General features: G+C 44.5%; 1 protein-coding gene across 5 annotated transcripts in view; it reads left to right on the plus strand.

Annotated features, from left to right (window-relative positions):
* IRF6 (interferon regulatory factor 6) overlaps window positions 1–13,936 on the plus strand; it is a 55,327-nt gene that overhangs the window by 26,344 nt on the left and 15,047 nt on the right. For 4 of the 5 annotated variants that reach the window (XM_045049141.1, XM_019821870.2, XM_019821871.3 and 1 more), the window contains exons 4-9: window positions 3,000–3,204; window positions 4,455–4,583; window positions 6,585–6,743; window positions 7,815–8,207; window positions 8,889–9,007; window positions 10,110–10,330. In XM_045049141.1, the coding sequence (XP_044905076.1) occupies window positions 3,000–3,204; window positions 4,455–4,583; window positions 6,585–6,743; window positions 7,815–8,207; window positions 8,889–9,007; window positions 10,110–10,330 (1,226 nt within the window). Of the gene's footprint in view, window positions 1–2,999; window positions 3,205–4,454; window positions 4,584–6,584; window positions 6,744–7,814; window positions 8,208–8,888; window positions 9,008–10,109; window positions 13,289–13,936 lie in introns of those variants that run through there. The other variant, XM_003999329.5, reaches the window with a different exon arrangement.

The following is a 13,936-nucleotide window of genomic DNA, read 5'->3' on the forward strand; positions in this document are numbered from 1 at the left end:
AATAACGGTATGAAAATGGTAGGGAAGACATCTTGAAACCAGTACCAATTGCTGGAGTTGGCATGGAGGGAGGAATTGACCTGCCCTGGCCCAGCTGACTTGTGGTTGTGGCCTTGGTCTGAAACTGGATTTGCAGTTGGTGGCTGGGGGTAGCTGGCCATGGGGGAAGAGGCTGGTTCCTGAAAGCCCTATTCACGAGAGCAATCTGTGTGCTTCGGGCTTGAGAAAAAAGTGGCTGCAGGAAGCTTGTCTTATTTATATCTGGATCTCTGCTTGTGGAATAGTCAGGGAGGGCCTTTAAGTCAGGAGAAGAGTGAGAGTGCTTTCACCCATCCCAAGCTCTGACAGGTCTTGGGCAGGTTGTGTGGGGGGAGGGGGAAGTAGCGGGGTGCTAGCATTAAATGGGTGTCCATTATCTCACTTAATTCTCAGGAACTCTGTAAGGGGGGGTATTCCTCTTATGTTGTAGATGCAGAGGCTGAGTCTCAGGGTGATTAAATAATTTGCCAGAATCACACATCCAGTAATGGGTGTGGCCTGGATTTGAACCCAAGCCTATCTGCTCCCCCATTATCATACTACCTCATTCTGGCCAGGAATTGGAAGATCTGATTTCAAATCCTACTACTATCAATTGCACATATGGTCTTGAACAAGTCACATAGTCTCTTTGGGTTTTAGCTTCCCCTTTGGTAAAATGGAGACGAAACCAGTCTTGCCTGCCTCAGAGGATTGTCATGAGAATTGAGTGAAATAACGTATGGGGAGAAATAGTGAATTACCATCAAAATACAGAGGTTACTTCCATTTCTGGAAGGGGAATAGGGACCTCCACAGTGACCTGAGTGTCAGAAGCAAGACTCAGAATGGGTTTGAGTAAGTCATGTTTATAAATCCCAGTGAATGCCATGTGTCTGGTACTGTGTTCTGCTGCATCAGCCCTGGCCCTCTGAACCTTCTGAGTGGGTCCTGAGGAGGAATGTCTGTGTTGTGAGCAGTAAGGCTGGGGCAGTGCTTCTGGGTTAGTCTGGCTGCTCTCCATGGAGGGGCAGGGATTTAGGGAGCCACAGAAACTTGAAGACCCATGCCAAAGTCAGCACAGTCCACGCCAGCTGGGTGGGGCCAGAGTGGGAGAGGGTACAGGGGATCAAATAAACGGAAAGGTAAATGTGGCAAGGCAGCAGTCAGGCACAACTGGAGATGTGCTTCCCAGACCCTAGGGATCAATGAAGTTGAAATCCCCTGTGGGGAGCTGTATGGAATGGTGCCAGTGCAGCCACCTAGGGCAGACCTCTTCATCCTATAGTGCGAAACAAATGCAGGTGCCCCCAAGCCTGAGGAAATGGTAAGAAGTGAGCTGGAATTAGAAGATAAGGATTTAAATTAGTTTTGGAAGAAACTTCCTCGTGATGGTCAGGTTCTGCAGGGAGGGACTGAGGGAGATCAGAGATCTCAAAGGATGGGGCAGGACATTTCCATTTCAGCTTGAGGTCAGAAGCAGAGGCAGAGAGTTGGGACTGGACGTGTGCCCTGTCCACTTGAACAAGTTGGTGTGTGCTTCCTGATCTTGACTACTCTGCTAATGACATCCCCCTTCTCTGCATCAGAACGTGATGTCCTGAAGAAAGCATAGAGATCTGAGACTGTATTAGCAGCCGGGGAGAGTGGATATCCCGTGAGTGGAAACAGACATGCCATTGGACCTGGAAACTGAAAACCAGAGTGGAGGAGCCAAAGTGGTTTTAGCTCATGCCACCAGCCCCTGGTGTTTGCAGCAAAGTATTTCCAGTGAAGTGGGACTTTGAGGAACTAGGGAAGGGCAGGGGGTGGGGGTTTACTAGGACATGGGGTCAGCTGAATGAGGCCCTCAGTGTTCAGCTGAACTCCCAGAGTGTGCTTCCTGTCCTCCTGCAGGCTCTTATTCCTAAAGGTACTTGTTTTCTACAATTATTTAAGCATCAGATTGAGGGATGTAGGGGGGAGGGAACAGCAAGGCCAAACTCTTCATATCACATGCCGTCTCCTTCTGTCTTGTAAGTAATTAATGTCAAAACAAATAAGCCAAAAAAATTTACCTGAAATCCTGCTATCCAAAGTTACCACTAGCATTTTGGTGTATACAGTTGACGTTTGAACAATATGGGTTTGAACTGTGCAGGTCCACTTATATGCGGATTTTTTTTGACAAATATAGTACTGTGTATTTTTCTTATGATTTTCTTACTAGCATGTCTTTTCTCTAGCTTATTTCATTGTAATACAGCATATGATATACAAAATATGTGTTAATCGACTGTTACCAGTAAGGCTTCTGGTCAACAGGAGGCTAGTAGTAGTTAAGTTTTGGGAAGTCAAAAATTATATGTGTGGATTTTTGGGGCACCTGGGTGGCTGAGTCGGTTAAGTGTCTGACTTGATTTCGGCTCAGATCATGGTCTCATGGTTCATGAGTTTGAGCCCTTCACTGGGCTCTGCACTGACAGTGCAGAGCCTGCTTGGGATTCTGTCTGTCTGTGTGTCTGTCTGTCTGTCTCTCTCTCTCTCTCTCTCTCTCTCTCTGCCCCCTTCCCCACTCGCTCTCTATCTCTTTTTCAAAATAAATAAAAAAAAAAAATTAAAAATGTATGTGGAGTTTTGACTGTGCAAGGGGTCAGTATTCCTGACCCCTATAGTGTTCAAGAGTGAATTGTATTTTTTTCCAGACTTTTCTTTATTTTCAACCCTCGTTACAGCCACTCTTGACAGGTGGTGCTGGCATCAACACTTAAGATGAGGCTCCTCCTTTCAAAAGATTATGTTTACTTATGGCTTAATTTCCCTCAGGCCCTGCTTTGCCTGGTCCTGAGGGTGGTGTTTCCTGCTGCAGGCTCTCTAAATTGGGATTGGGATGGTGGGGCAGCAAGGCAGGGGTGTGTGTGCATGTGTGTCTGTATGGGAGAGGGTGAGTACACTTTGTACTGGGCAACAGCAGGCATTCACTACAGTTTCCTATTCTTCAGGCCTGGGCTGTGGAGACTGGGAAGTACCAGGAAGGAGTGGATGACCCTGACCCGGCTAAATGGAAGGCCCAGCTCCGCTGTGCTCTCAACAAGAGCAGGGAATTCAACCTGATGTATGATGGCACCAAGGAAGTGCCCATGAACCCAGTGAAGATATATCAAGTGTGTGACATCCCCCAGCCTCAGGGGTCAATCATTAACCCAGGTGAGGCCCCAGCTGCTGGGGAGACGGGGGGATAGTGAACCAGGTTCTGGGCTAGGCTCTTAAGGAGATAGTTGGGGGCGCCTGGGTGGCTCAGTCGGGTTAAGCGTTGGACTTCAGCTCGGGTCACGATCTCATGGCTCATGAGTTCAAGCCCTGTGTCGGGCTCTGTGCTGACAGCTCAGAGCCTGGAGCCGGCTTCTGATTCTGTGTCTTCCTCTCTCTCTGCCCCTCTCCTGCTTGTGCTCTGTCTCTCTCAAAAATAAATAAACATTTAAAAAACTTAAATAAAAAAGAGATAGTTGACTTGAAAATCTCTTACAAAGTTTAAGATTGGTAAAGCAAGAAGGCCTTTCCCTAAGAAGGACCCAGAGAACAAAAGATGTAAAGACAACAAAATCTTCTTGTTCACTTAGGGGAATACTCACTAGCCTGACTGCTTAAAGCATTAGAATATAGAGGCTATGTAGATTCCTACTGTAGGAAGAGCTTCCTTTGGGACTCACCACTGAGAGGAGAGGTCAAGTAGTTTTGAAGATAGAGGAATTAAACCTTAGAAGGTTTGAGTTCTGAACCTGGCTCTTATCACTTTGCTCCTTGTGAAACATCGAATCAAGTCATATGAACTTTGAGCCTCAGTTTCTTCAATGGTAAAATCTGGGTTCTCATCGTTCCTGCCTACTTCAAAGACTATTGTTAAGACTCAACTGACATGACATTTAAAAGCTATTAAGTTCTCTGTAAATGTTGGATGAGTGATTATTTAATTTGTAGGATACTTTTTCTAAGCGAATATCACCTGATCCTCCTGTTTACCCAATGCCTGGCAAGTACCAACTAAAGGCCAGACAATTTAGACTTGTCCTCCAATGAATCTAGTGAGCCCCTGCCAAGAGGGAAGCATCTGTCCTCACTTTAAGCTTAAAGGAGAGAAGTTAGTGTTCTTGAGTCCTTAAAAGCGATGCTAATGTGTAGCAAAAGTAGGAATTAAGAGATTTCTAGGAAAGGGGAGTAGGGCGTGCAGGTCCTAAGTAGGGGAGGGGAAGAGAGCTCATGTTAGGGCTCAATAGGAGTTGGAGCCAGAGGTTAATACAGCTTTGGTTCCCATTCTTTTTGGCTAGGATGTGGAGGGAGCACACTGAACCCGGGGAACCTCTGTACTAACAGTACCTAATATGTACAGTGGATCAGCAGCAAGGATGGTGGTGCAACCTGAGTGGCTCACTTGGCTTGTGTGTCTGTTTCTCGGGTAGGATCCACTGGATCTGCTCCTTGGGATGAGAAGGATAATGATGTAGATGAAGAAGAGGAGGAAGATGAGCTTGACCAGTCACAGCACCATGTTCCCATCCAGGACACCTTCCCCTTCCTGAACATCAATGGTGAGTGGGGGTGATAGGTGGTACAGAAGAGTGAGGAGGATGGAAGAGGCTTTGCCTTTGCAACTGCTGACCCCTCGGCCCCCATGGCACTGGGAGCAGTGACCAGGTCCTGTGGCCAAGCTGCTGGTCCATTAGCAAGTAGGGGTCATAGACAAAGAAACTGCTGGCCCAGTTATCCCAGAGGGTGGCTTCCAGGCCTAGAGAACATCTGAATCTTACACATAATTCAGAGAAATTAAAAATTCAAATTCGTTCTCAATCCCATATACAAACACATCAGTTATAAATTTCACTAATTTTCCTTAAGGCCAAGTGCAGCAGATACCATTTTTATGAATTGTAGGCAAACTCTTTCACTATTTCTCTTGGTATGAATTTTGTGTCACTTTCTTAACAGGGTCTACTTTGCTAGGGCTATATCATGAGAATCTTGTGGTTTCTACATCTCTTAATACTAGGCTTTGATAGAATTTATCTGCAGGAGATTTTTTGCTTCCTTTATGGACTTTTTGAATTCAGCTTCCCAGGAAAAATGAGAGATTGGAAGGTCACTGTGACAAGGTAGGTCGTGACTCTGCCACTGCACATTCTGAAGAAGCTCAAACACGAGGTGAATTGCTTTTCAGCATCTTCACTTGGACTGTCCATTTGACTAGGAGCAAATGCTATGCATTTAGTTCAGAAGCTTGTCACTGCCTTTCTAATTCCATCTGGCTGCTACAGATCAAATGAGATACTTGTGCCATTTAGAGAATTTAATATATAGAGATGATTCCTTTGCTCTTTTGGAGTACCCTACTCTAGGTGATTCCCTTGCCTTTGAGAATCAAGAAACAACCCTTATTGTCTGTTCACTTGCCCTCCTTCACTTAACCTGCCATCTGCCATTTATATCTTTACAACCAAGTGATGCGTAAAGAAAAATATCATTGAGCTTTTTCATGGTCCGTTTTGCCACGTGCTACATTCCCACTTAGTGATTTGAGTTGCATGCCTGGAGATGTGAGATCCTTTCCCAAATCCTTGACTGACTTATTCTATTATTCTTACCCCTGAAAAGGATGCAACCCATTTCCAGGATCTTGATTTCCTATTTCTGCTCATATTTTACTAAACTAAAGTTGTGTGGCCTTATGTAACGGGCTGCCTTGGATCCTTTTTGGGAAGATGTGGGACGTCTGTTAAAAACAAAAAAGTAAAATGGGTACATAGATTTAACCAGGCTTGTGCACAAAGGGTCAAAGAAACATTAACTTCTATGATTTCAGAGCTGTTGGGGCAGAGGAAGAATTGTTGAAGGATAGATGCCTAAGAGGTGAGGCTAGGAGGAGAAATCTGTAGACTTTGGAGTGAGTCAACTCTGACAAGAGCAGGAAAATAGGATGGGTGTTTCACTATCTTTCTTAAAAAGCTTTGATTAGATGCTTTTGAATAAATAGTGGTCTTACGTGGTTTAAAATTCATGATGGTACAAATGAATCAATTTATTGATTATTACAAAGGTAATCAGTTAAAAGGCTTTCCCTCCTTTCTGTCTCTGAACCTCCTGCTCAGCTTCCCTGGAGGAAAGAGATCCTTTCAGGTTTTGGGGTATCCTTTCAGATGTTTTGTGTATCTAAAAGTATTTGTTTGTTTTTAATGGAATTTCTATACACTGAAAACTAATCAATTAATTCAGTTGAGTTCATTTTATTGAAGACAGCCAACTCCTACTTAATTGCTGGGGTTGAAATCTGCAACAGGGAGCCTCTCACTCATGCCCATTCTAATTTAACCCCAGAGAAGACTCACATGTCTGTTAATCGTCAACAAATGCAGGTTTTCTGAACGATGAGTTTATGGGAGAACTAATACGATTAGGAAGCAGAAGAAGGAGGGGAACCTTATTATCATGTTAGTTGTGGGAATCATTCATTGATGGGTCGCTGCCACGCCAAGTTATAGTCCAGTGATGTACGTATGTGGTACCCCTGCCTGCTCACCCGCATCCTTCTGTTCTAGGTTCTCCCATGGCACCAGCCAGTGTGGGCAACTGCAGTGTGGGTAACTGCAGCCCTGAAGCAGTGTGGCCTAAAACTGAACCTCTGGAAATGGAAGTACCCCAGGCACCCATACAGCCTTTCTATAGCTCTCCAGAGCTGTGGATCAGCTCTCTCCCCAGTAAGTGAGCCTTGATCTTTCTAGTTGGGTCTTTAGCTCCTGTTATAGTCCCTTCCCTGCCCCACCTTCTGCTTCCACTTATTTGCCATGTATAGAGTAGCTACCTATCCTCCAGGCAGCCTCTGTCTGGTTCCTGGCTGGCCGATGAGTCACCAGGGAAGAAGTAAAGAAACATTAGTTCATATCTACTTGCCCATGGGAGTGCTCTGATTCATTGCAGCTCTAGGCTACTCACCTCTTAGGTGGGTAGAAAGCCTAGGTTAATCAGTTTGGCTAGGAGATCTGGGGACAAGGCCAGTTGTGGGATAAGAAGATGAATTAACATGGATTCAATAAAGAAGGCTCTTAGAATTTGAGGGGCTGCTGAGTGGGAGAAAATGTTTCTGAATTGAACACAAATTGATCTCAATGAAGAATCAATGTCATTGTCCCATCTCCCTTTCACAGTGTACGTGGTGGTAGTGGGGATGGGGTGGGGGGTGGGGATGCAGGTGCTAGCATTTTGTCCAAGAGGCTAATATCTTTGATAAGATCTATAAGGTTCAATGGAGGTTTGATGAGTGAAAATTTACTTTGCTGTGAACTGTGTCCTTTTATGATAAATTGTTAGAACAGATCCACAGAGTGTGCTCATATGTTTTCAGAAGACGGATTGGTATTTTTTATTATTCCTCTGGGATAATTTCTTTTAAAATGAGCCAAAAATGTGACACAAACCAGATACTTTGGTTTTTAGCTCTTTCCAATGCTTACTGATGTGAAGACTTAGTCAGTATAAGTGAGGAGACTGGCCCCAGAAGTCTGCCTGGAGAAATTCTAGCCCTTAGGGTGTGATGATTAAACAGAGATCATATACATGGACCTTGAACTGTCTGCTTTAAGGCAGCCTTTTGACTGAATATTCGAGGAATAGGTTGATGTCTCCCTTTATTACAGGAAGGATAACTATGGCAGTGACCTTCCTGAATGCTGGTTGAAAACTGGCCTGATCTTGATGGACTTGTATGAGTCTCAAGGATAGACAGGCCGAGCAGCAGAGCAGGACTCTCACTGTCCTCTCTCACCTTGCAGTGACTGACCTGGACATCAAGTTTCAGTACCGTGGGAAGGAATATGGGCAGACCATGACGGTGAGCAACCCCCAGGGCTGCCGGCTCTTCTATGGGGACCTGGGTCCCATGCCTGACCAAGAGGAGCTCTTCGGTCCTGTCAGCCTGGAGCAGGTCAAGTTCCCAGGTCCAGAGCACATCACCAATGAGAAGCAGAAGCTGTTCACCAGTAAACTGCTAGATGTCATGGACAGAGGACTGATCCTAGAGGTCAGCGGTCATGCCATTTATGCCATCAGGCTGTGCCAGTGCAAGGTGTACTGGTCTGGGCCATGTGCCCCATCACCTGTTGCCCCCAACCTGATTGAGAGACAAAAGAAGGTCAAACTATTCTGTCTGGAAACATTCCTCAGTGGTAAGTCGTTTTTCAGAAGGTTGATGGTTGGGCACTGTTCCCTGGAAGGTTTTCCTCCTTGCCTTCCCCACACCCTTCTTGGATCTGCAAAGATCTTAATTAAAAACAACTTCTGGAGGAAGTCAAGGGAACTTTAGTGCTGAAAACTGAAAGTGACCTGGGCAACAAAGAAGGGCTTTCCACTCCAAAGCTATGTACTTGGAAGCTATTTTTAGGTTGGTTGTGGCTGTTTTAATAGCAGAAGAGGGAGACAGCCTTGTCATTACCACCAAATGCCACCAGCTTATCCTTAACTTTGGAAGGTGACATCATCATAATCAGCAAAAGATATACTCTTCTCATTTGGGAAACATCTGAGTGGCAAACTCAAGCAGACAAATTTAGGGAGAATACTGAAATGTGGATTTTACAATATAATTTGAACCTCAGGTCTCGTTCAGTGACGTCCAACAGAACCCTCTGAAATGATAATGTTGTATATTTGTCTTTCCACTATAGCCCACATGGGGCCATTGAGCATATGTGACTCATATGACTAAAGAACTATTTGATTTTAATTAATTTAAATTTAATAGCCACATGTGGCTAGTGGTCACCATATTGGACAGCATAAAATATGGTATTAACTGAGTGGATATGAAATGACCCAGTACACCAAACTTGCTCTTCCACCTTCTACAGATCTCATTGCCCACCAGAAAGGACAGATAGAGAAGCAGCCGCCATTTGAGATCTATTTATGCTTTGGGGAAGAATGGCCAGATGGGAAGCCCCTGGAAAGGAAACTCATCTTGGTTCAGGTGAGGAGATAAGGATGTGTCAACAACTCTTTGCCTTTTCACCAGTGCTTTAGCCCCTAAGACTAGGGTTGTGCTGAGCAAAGGTCCATCAGCTTACGTGGGTTTTAATCCCATCAGATAGAGTAGCCGACTCAAGCTTTGTTTATTGCAAGAACCAAGTAGGTCCTATTAAAGCAGGGCCAAGCTGGAGAATACAAGGTCCTCAAAGTGGGTGACTGATTTAGTGAAGATCTTCTCTTTCATTCCCTCACTGACATCAGAATCTTGCTGGGAAGGATATAATCCTTTCCATCTCTTTTAGAAAAACCTTTTTTTTTTTTTAATTTTTTTAATGTTTATTTATTTTTGAGAGAGAAAGAGAGAAGAGGGGAGGGACAGAGATAGAGGGAGACACAGAATCTGAAGCAGGCTCCAGGCTCTGAGCTGTCAGCATAGAGCCTGACATGGGACTTGGACTCACGAACCATGAGATCATGACTTAAGTCAAAGTCAGAGGCTCAACTGACTGAGCCACCCAGGTGCCCCTTAGAAAAACCTTCTGAGTTCCTTTTAAGAATGTAACTTTATTCTAATAAGTGGCAGCAAGACCACTTGCGTTTGGTCCCTGGATTTGTACAAAAAGGCGACAGAGGAAATGTGGGTAAAAGTCTTGCTAAATAAGCAGCTGTTTGCTTAGGCATGTAGTGTGATGATACATACAGGTTTTTTTTTAATCTTCTAGAGTGAATTTTGGCAGGATGGTTCAGAGGCGTACCCTTATCTAGACATTAGAGTTGGGACTTCTCCAGGGCCTCCCTGGTCCTTCCTTAGATCTTGAGTCCCTCCTGCCATTTATCTGTTTATTTAATTTTATTTATTTATTTTTGACGAGGGGGAGGGGGGGAGGGGCAGAGAGAGAGGAGGAGAGAGAGAATCCCAAGCAGGATTTGCACCGTCAGTACAGAGCCCGATGTGGGGCTCGAACTCACAAACTGCAAGATCATGACCTGAGCCAAAATCAAGAGTTGGACGCTTAATTGATTGAGCCACCCAGGCGCCCCCTCCTGCTATTTAAAAATTCCTTTTCTTCACCAGATAATTGTGTGCTCTGTGTCCTGAACAGGTCATTCCGGTGGTAGCTCGGATGATCTACGAGATGTTTTCTGGTGATTTTACACGGTCCTTTGACAGTGGCAGTGTCCGCCTGCAGATCTCAACTCCGGACATCAAAGATAACATCGTTGCTCAGCTGAAACAGCTGTACCGCATCCTCCAAACCCAGGAAAGCTGGCAGCCCATGCAGCCTACCCCCAGCATGCAACTACCCACTGCCCTGCCAGCCCAGTAATCATGAATGACATCTTTTTTTTTTTTTACAGTATTGTACATATGGATATTTTTTATTCAGATTTAACCAGCTCTTAAACCTCTCCTTTCTTACGATCTTACAATGGTCTCCAACTCTCCACATACGCTTGACTTTTAAAGTTGATTTAATTTATGGAAAAATCACCCTTCATATCCCCCCTTTCTTTTTTAAACCTCCCCATGTTAGTGTAATGTAGTAGGAGATTTGACCTGGGAGTTTGGACACCAGCCTTCTAGCTGCACCTCTGCTTCAGTGGTATGACCTTGAACTACCGAGTTATTTAACCTCTAGGCTTCAGATTCATTACTGTAAAATGAAGGGGTGAACAATGCCTGAAACAATGCCAGCTTTAAAACTCTGGCCTCATGACTTCATTCTACGTGTACAAGGCAAAAAAACTGCCTGGAACAGAACCCTTCTGCATTGTTCTAGCACTATTTTTTTTCCTTTTATTAAAGTTCCCTCAAGCACTGATTTGTCCAAGATTGATCACCGTTTGACCTGTTCTGCTAGTATAGTAAGCTTGGCTCCCTGACGGGGTAAGAGAGAGGGAGGGGAACTGGCTAGTTGCTTAGGAACCAAGCTTGATATCTAAATAGAAATATGTGCCAAAGTCTGAAAGTCACCTGGTCTGTGGAGTAAAGCCTCATAAACTGAGCTTCTAAAGGGAATCTGTCAACAGAAGGCCTAGGGATTGTGCAGAATTGGTTGTCCGGTATCTACCTTGCCACCACTCAAATAACACTGTGGGGGGGGGGGTGTGCAGGGGCGGGTGTAGATAAGAGTATATGACTCAGTGGTACTCTTCAGAAAAGATAGAGCTCTTTTTCCTTTTTTTCTTTGAGGAAGACCTGGGAGTGCGCTGGGCCGTGTAGGACAAACTCGTGACTACAACAGGGACACTTCGTTCTTGTTTGGAAACTTTTACAATTTTACTACCCTTTGGATTTTTTGCTGTTGGAAAAATGGGGTATTCAGTTTTAAGGCCAAAGTGAAGGAGGACTAGGCTGTGCTCTTCTGCAAAAGGCTCACCTGGCCCAAACCTGCTTGTCTCCCTTCTTGTGGAGGTGGCTGGGCGTGAAGGACTCAGGTGAAGAATGGTGTAGAACACTGCAACTATAGCTGCCACAGACTGGTCTTTTCTGTTAACTTTTGCTCCATCCCTGACCTCTCTGTCCTACCCCCCAACCTTTTTTTTTTTTTTTTTTTTTTTTTTTTTTTAAGACAAGCATAATTGAAACTCTAAAACCTAAATGGAGAACAAGATGTTACTCTCTGGTTGCAGGCCCCTAACCCTCTTGAATACTGATGCCTATCCATGCCAGGCCATAATAAGAAAACCCCTGTCTAGTGTGCTGCACTTAAACCATGCCATCCCCCATTTGCTACTGAAGTTGGGCTAGCTGAAAAGTCAGGCAGCTTCAAAAGCCTTAGGCTCAATTCAGTCACAGGTGGCAGTGGGACTTATTTAGAATGCTAAAGCTGTGGTTTTAGGGTCTCTAAGGGACCTAGTGGGATCTGCTGTTACTAAAGTATGACCAAGAGAAATCTGGGTAAATGTCAGGTGTTGATCTGTGAGCAGAAGTTGGGCTTCTAGAAACTAGAAAACATGCAAGGTATAGAACCTTTATATTTTTTGATCATTTTGTTGAGTGGGTGACGTGAAGGATTTGGTCTTTGTGTCTGGCTGCCTCTGTCTATACCTGCCCAGCTCAAAGTTAAAAAGAACCCACTGTAGGTAAACTGGGAGGGCAACTGCTAGATCTGGGTAGTGCTTTTCCCTTATTCTTGGAGAGACTAATAGCCAGTCTGTCCATCTGGCTGGGGGTCCAGATAATATGAGCTGGCAAAGGGGTTGAAAATTGTGTTTTGAAGGGCCAAGAAGGATCAAACTTCCAGTATGTGACTGTAATAAAAAATTCACAAACATGTCAGAGGAATGGATGAGTGGTTCTATGTGGTCTTCATGAGACAGCCTGGTTTCTTCCATGTTTTCTATTGTTTTTACAATGCTGGGAGAGTGCAGTGCTGTCCACTGATCTCCCTCAGTTCTCCTTCTCTGGTCCCGATGGATTGATAGATACGAGGTGTATCTTTCTTGGGAGAGTCTTTATCTCCTTTAGTGGCGACACACTCTTAATGTGTTCTACTTCCTTGTGTCCACGTTGCTCAAGAGTGGAAAGGGAATTAGATGGTGTCACCAGCTCTTCTTTTTGTTCACTGTCCACCCCACCAAACCAGGTTAGCTCAAAGTTCAAAACCAAACAAAACACAACACTATAGGCAAATTGGGGGAGCACGTGTTGGATCTGGGCTGTTCCTTCCCTATATAATTAGGTATCTTGTTTTATGTTCCCATATCATCCTATACTTCCTTTTGCAGAATAATCTGTTCCCTGGTAATTGCTCAGCATTTGTGTCTTGCTCGATTACAAAATTGCTGAAAGTAGGGACTGTTTGTCTTGGACTTTGTTGCCAGTGCCTGGTACATAGTATGTTCTCAAATATAACATCCTTGAACAACACAAGTTTGAACTGCATAGGCCCATTTATACTCAGATTGTTTTTTGATATAGTAGAGTACTATAAACGTATTTTCTCATATATTTTTTTAGCATTTTTTCCTCTAGCTTTATTGTAAGAATACAGTATATAATACATGTTGCTATAATAAAAATATGTGCTAATTGCTTCTATTATCAGAAAGCCTTCTGGTCAATAGTAGGCTATTCGTAAAGTTTTGGGGGAGTCAAAAGTTATACACAGAGTATCTCCTGTGTACAGCACCCCCGAAAACCTGGGTTGCTCAAGGGTCAACTGTATTTGTTGTTAGAATAAATGAATGAACTAAGGAAGCCTTTCATCTTACAGATGTATTGCTAAACCACCATGGAAAATAAAATAAATATGGCGAAGGAAAAATCCTCAAATTAGTTCCTAGTCTCTGTTTCTGACTCCTTCTGAGCTAAGGACCAGTGTTAGCCTGGGGGTTCCTACATGCTGGCAGGCCTCATCCTTACTCCATAGTTGCCTCTCTTCACCGGCTGAAGACGCCGCCACGGTAGAGCCAGGAGTGCAACGTCCGGTGTAGGAGCCCGCAGTTCCTTCTGCATCTGTCCCGCCCATGGAGCATGGAGTCTGGGCCATTTCCTCAGATGAGCTTTCTCAAGAAATTCTTAGCTGGCGGTTAGGAGCGTTAAACCTTCAGCGAAATCACACTTTCTTCTTGTTGAGCAGATTGAAAAGCCTCTGCATGTCTGCTCTTATGTGAAGTCAGGAAATTGAATTCCTCTAACTTGAGCTCCGGGAAGGTGGGGTTTTTGTCTATTTTGTACGTTGTAAGAGCGCCAGCGCCTAGAATCGTGCCTGGCACACCTTTGTTCAGAGTGAATAATGCTCATGCCCTTCACACCCTGCTTAGAGATGACAAATCTTGGGCAGGACAGCACTTGTGCAGCCACTTCTAGGAATTCAGCGTCTCAAATTTAGGATTTAGGGAGGTCGAAGTAAACCAACTTTGCAGCGCCACTCACAGGTGAGGTGTAAAACATGTCGCTTGCCACGGGATAGGCTTCGTTTGG

Source organism: Felis catus, chromosome F1, assembly GCF_018350175.1.
Source record: "Felis catus isolate Fca126 chromosome F1, F.catus_Fca126_mat1.0, whole genome shotgun sequence".
Lineage (NCBI taxonomy): Eukaryota > Metazoa > Chordata > Mammalia > Carnivora > Felidae > Felis > Felis catus.